Source organism: Halyomorpha halys, unplaced genomic scaffold, assembly GCF_000696795.3.
Source record: "Halyomorpha halys isolate HHAL.00 unplaced genomic scaffold, Hhal_1.1 Scaffold1.1, whole genome shotgun sequence".
NCBI lineage: Eukaryota > Metazoa > Arthropoda > Insecta > Hemiptera > Pentatomidae > Halyomorpha > Halyomorpha halys.
This window is the reverse complement of record NW_027115366.1, coordinates 722,278-726,019: the sequence shown is the minus strand read 5'-3', so window position 1 is coordinate 726,019 and position 3,742 is coordinate 722,278. Positions and strand designations below refer to the sequence as shown.

The following is a 3,742-nucleotide window of genomic DNA, read 5'->3' as shown; positions in this document are numbered from 1 at the left end:
TGCTCCTCAGGTGGATATGAGCCAGAACAGTCTGGCCTTGTATCAGTGAGAAAATTATTGTTGAAGATGTTTTTACTCTAACAAAGCCTCTAATCTAGAAATAAATAAAAAAAAAAAGTATTTATAAGAAAAGTTTTGTTGTTCTATTTTTAACTTTTATTAAATAAGAACGGGAACGAAAACTAAAAAGGATGGATTCTGACTCATTTATTTCGTTCGTTTTATGAACCTTTTTTTTTTTTTCTTTTCTTTAAACAGTTCTTAAGAAATGTCGTTTGGGAAAAAATGTTCGGATACTGGTAACCGCTGACAACGTGAAAAACAACAATAATAAAGTTTTAAAAAAAAAACACGTGATCATACTTTTTCATAACTTAACCCCCAAATTATGCACAAATATAGTTTTAATGTCCTCTGAACAGGTAGTAGCCAATAGAGATAAGTTGATAACGACGAAACAACTCCTCCGGTCCGTGTTGAAGACCCTAGATGGCCAGTACACCCAAGAAGAGGTTCAGAAGAAGATCACTGACAGTGGTCTGTCTCTAGACGGGAAGTACCATTTAGTGGAAATCGTCAGAAAGATATCTTTTAACTCACCGGTAACTCTTCTTCTAATCTGACATTAGCTAAGAAGGGTCTCAAAAGGTTATGAATCTAAAATTTTTGAGTATGATATACAACTTTTATTATATACTTTTTAAACTGTTTTTAACTTGGTGTTTAATGGATGTGGTAAGCTGGTAGAAAAAGTGAAGCTAAAAGGCCGCCCGTATGTGCCTTTCGGGGCGTGGCAGAGGATTAGTGGAAGATTATGAGCCTACCATTGGCTGCCTTCAGTTTCAGTTTATATTACAATGGTGGACATTTCTATTAACAACAAGGTAAACTTTCATTTTGTAGGCGTGGTCAGTTTGGCTGGGAGTGGGATAAATTGGGGTTCGGAATAACCTTCCATGTCAGAAATGTTTTATAGTGAGTTAAGATGTTTGTCTGTTGGGAAAGGAAAGGGAGAGATAAGCAGAAGCAAACGTTACCCCCGTCAATGCTCCACTCATCTCTCAACTATGACTGTTCCAACAACATCTTCTGAATATCCAGAACTGCGTATGTTCCGTACTGTTCTAAGTAGTCAGAAATGGTTGTTGGAACAGACCTAGTTGGACTACTTTTCCTAACCTTTCCTTTCCTCTCCTCGACCTACACCTGCAACAACAGAACTTCTCGTATCAGTTATTTCAAAACTATTTTTCATTAATATCATAAAATTATAAGATTAACATGTCAATTAAATTGGGCAGAGCTAAAACAATCCACTCTCAAACCAAAAACGTATTAAAACTAATGAAATAGAGGCTGAGAATAGTCTAATCCCAAACTGGTTGGGCGTTACCAAGTTCTGAACTGCCTCTTGGTTTGTTCCCGGTAGGAGGGGTTTGTTATAGTGAGGAGGGGAGAAGAAGCTACGGTGGGGGTGCGTGTGTCACCTCTTCTACTGGTAAACTCATCTTTGATGCACTATACAATAATATCAGTCGCACAAGTAAATTTTAAATTTATATACATTTCAACTATCATACCCTACGTTTGTTGAAGAAGAGAGTTAATCCAAATAATTGATCATTCCTTCGCAGTTAAGGTTCATATAGCGCTTTACAGTAACATCCGCCATTGTAATCTAAACAGATCGGTGATTGGCACGTGGTCCTATGCCTGGTGCACATCGTAAGGCTCGCCTTTTTGGCTTTTCCTAGCTACTCACCTCTCCTTTATGTTACTTCCTCCCAGAAGGATGCCTATTGTCTTGGTGGTTGTACGTGGATTATATATGAGGAGAAGTTAGAAGTACGATGAGTGAAGAACACAATACGTTTTTGTATTTTGACTTGGACTACACCTGGACAAACGACTAACGAATAACACACAAGACTGAAAAAAACATTAAAAAAGACTGATCTACATGACTGTAATAAGGCCAATCTAGACATAAGGTGTTGAGCTTTGGGGCTCCACTAAACCTTCGAATTACTCTCGTATCCAATCCTTACAATCCAAAATACTTTGTAAAATTCTCAATGCTCCTTACTTTGTCACAAATGTAATCGTACATAAAGACCTTAATGTTCCATATGAAACCAATCTAGTCCGAACCAGATATCATTGCTTCCATTAAAAACTCCCTAACTGTCCAAACCCACTAGTTTCTAACTCTGCTTCATCTTCCATTCCTGACAATCCTCCGAGGCGCGTGAAATGATGACCACTAAGGTAATTTTTCTACACGCTAGTATGACTCCATTACAAACATACATCAAATTTACTGAATGTATCTTCGAGTATAGTTATAAATTTCAATACTTTTTTTTTCTGTTCTTCACTGATCGGACCCGCAACCATCTTCTTCCTAGATACTCATAGAGGTGTCCTTGTAGATTAAAGACTGAAAATAATAATAAAAATTAATTATTCCATTAATATTTTTTCTTGAGATATCTGATATATGTTTTTCGGTAATCTAGGCAATGGGTTCAGAAAACGAGGATTACGAGGCAAACTGGGTTGAAGCCCTGCGTCAATTGGCCGTTCGACTTAATGATAACGAAGCATTGCAGGTGATCGCTGCGGCGAAGAAGTCGATGGAAGTCGCTCATACTCAGGGTACGTTCAGTGCGGACAAGAACCACCCGAGGGACCTCAACAACAACCTCGTCAAAACCTCAGGTGGAGGATCGTTTGATTCGATTAGAAAATCTGGTAAGTTAATGACCGTATTATTATTTTTTTATTTTTTTTTATGACCACCTATCTGGTCATTTCTGACGTACAGAGTGGAGGAGATTATCTAAGGGTACCACCCTATTCTAAATATAGTGGTGGCTCAAGGTTTCATTTCGTGGGACCTCCACAGAAATAAAAGTCACCTCCCTGGCCGGATTCGAAACGACACCGCTATATTTCAGAGGCTGCACAGACCTAGGCCTCAACTCCGTCATCTACAGATGGCCTTTTTAATTTTAGGACAGATATATAACTATTATTCTTCACCTAGTAACTGTTTTGCTCTTAATTAAATTTTGGATAATTATTGTACATATATATGGTAACAATATATCATGAGTTTCTACACTAGGGGTATTCATGACCTTTATTTTAACAAGTTGAAGTGTGTTAAATGGAGAAATATTTCCTTCATTTATCGTGTTAAAATATATTATATAATTGAATATGGTTAAATTAAATAAAATTCTTAAAGAAGATATTAATAGATCTGCTGCGAGAATGACACGCAACATACCAGCTGAGCTCGACGCCATTTTGTCCGTTGTTGTTTTGACAGGTTAGTTGCTTTTTGTTTTGGATATTTTTAAAAATCAAGTAATGTGATGGATAAAAATAATGAAATTCTAAAATAATGAAGTTTTTTGGAAGATAAGGTTACAAAATTGACTAGCAAATCCGCTTGGAGGTCCTTTGCATGTAACTTACTACTCACTCACTCACTGTTGGGCGCTACAGTCCTTGTAGGACTTGGGACTCTGCCACCACTCTTTCCCATGCCTCACGGTCTCCAGCGAGACTGGAAATACCATTCTTACAAAATAGATCTAACTATGAAACGCCAGAACCACGACTCAAATAAAATTAAATTCTTAAAGAAGATACAAAAATATTCAAATTATGAAATAATTTACACTGACGGCTCCAAACAAAATGAAAATGTTGGTTTTGCAATAATAATACA

At 37.0% G+C, this 3,742-nt stretch overlaps 1 protein-coding gene across 1 annotated transcript; it reads left to right on the top strand.

Moving 5' to 3' along the window:
- Positions 1 to 258: 258 nt before the first annotated feature.
- On the top strand, positions 259 to 2,754 carry LOC106682151 (uncharacterized; the record flags this gene model as incomplete). Its single annotated transcript, XM_067052427.1, is given in 2 exon segments — positions 259 to 602; positions 2,520 to 2,754. Coding segments are annotated over 2 exon segments (430 nt in total), but the record flags the coding sequence as incomplete, so codon positions are not given.
- Between the last annotated feature and the right edge of the window lie 988 nt (positions 2,755 to 3,742).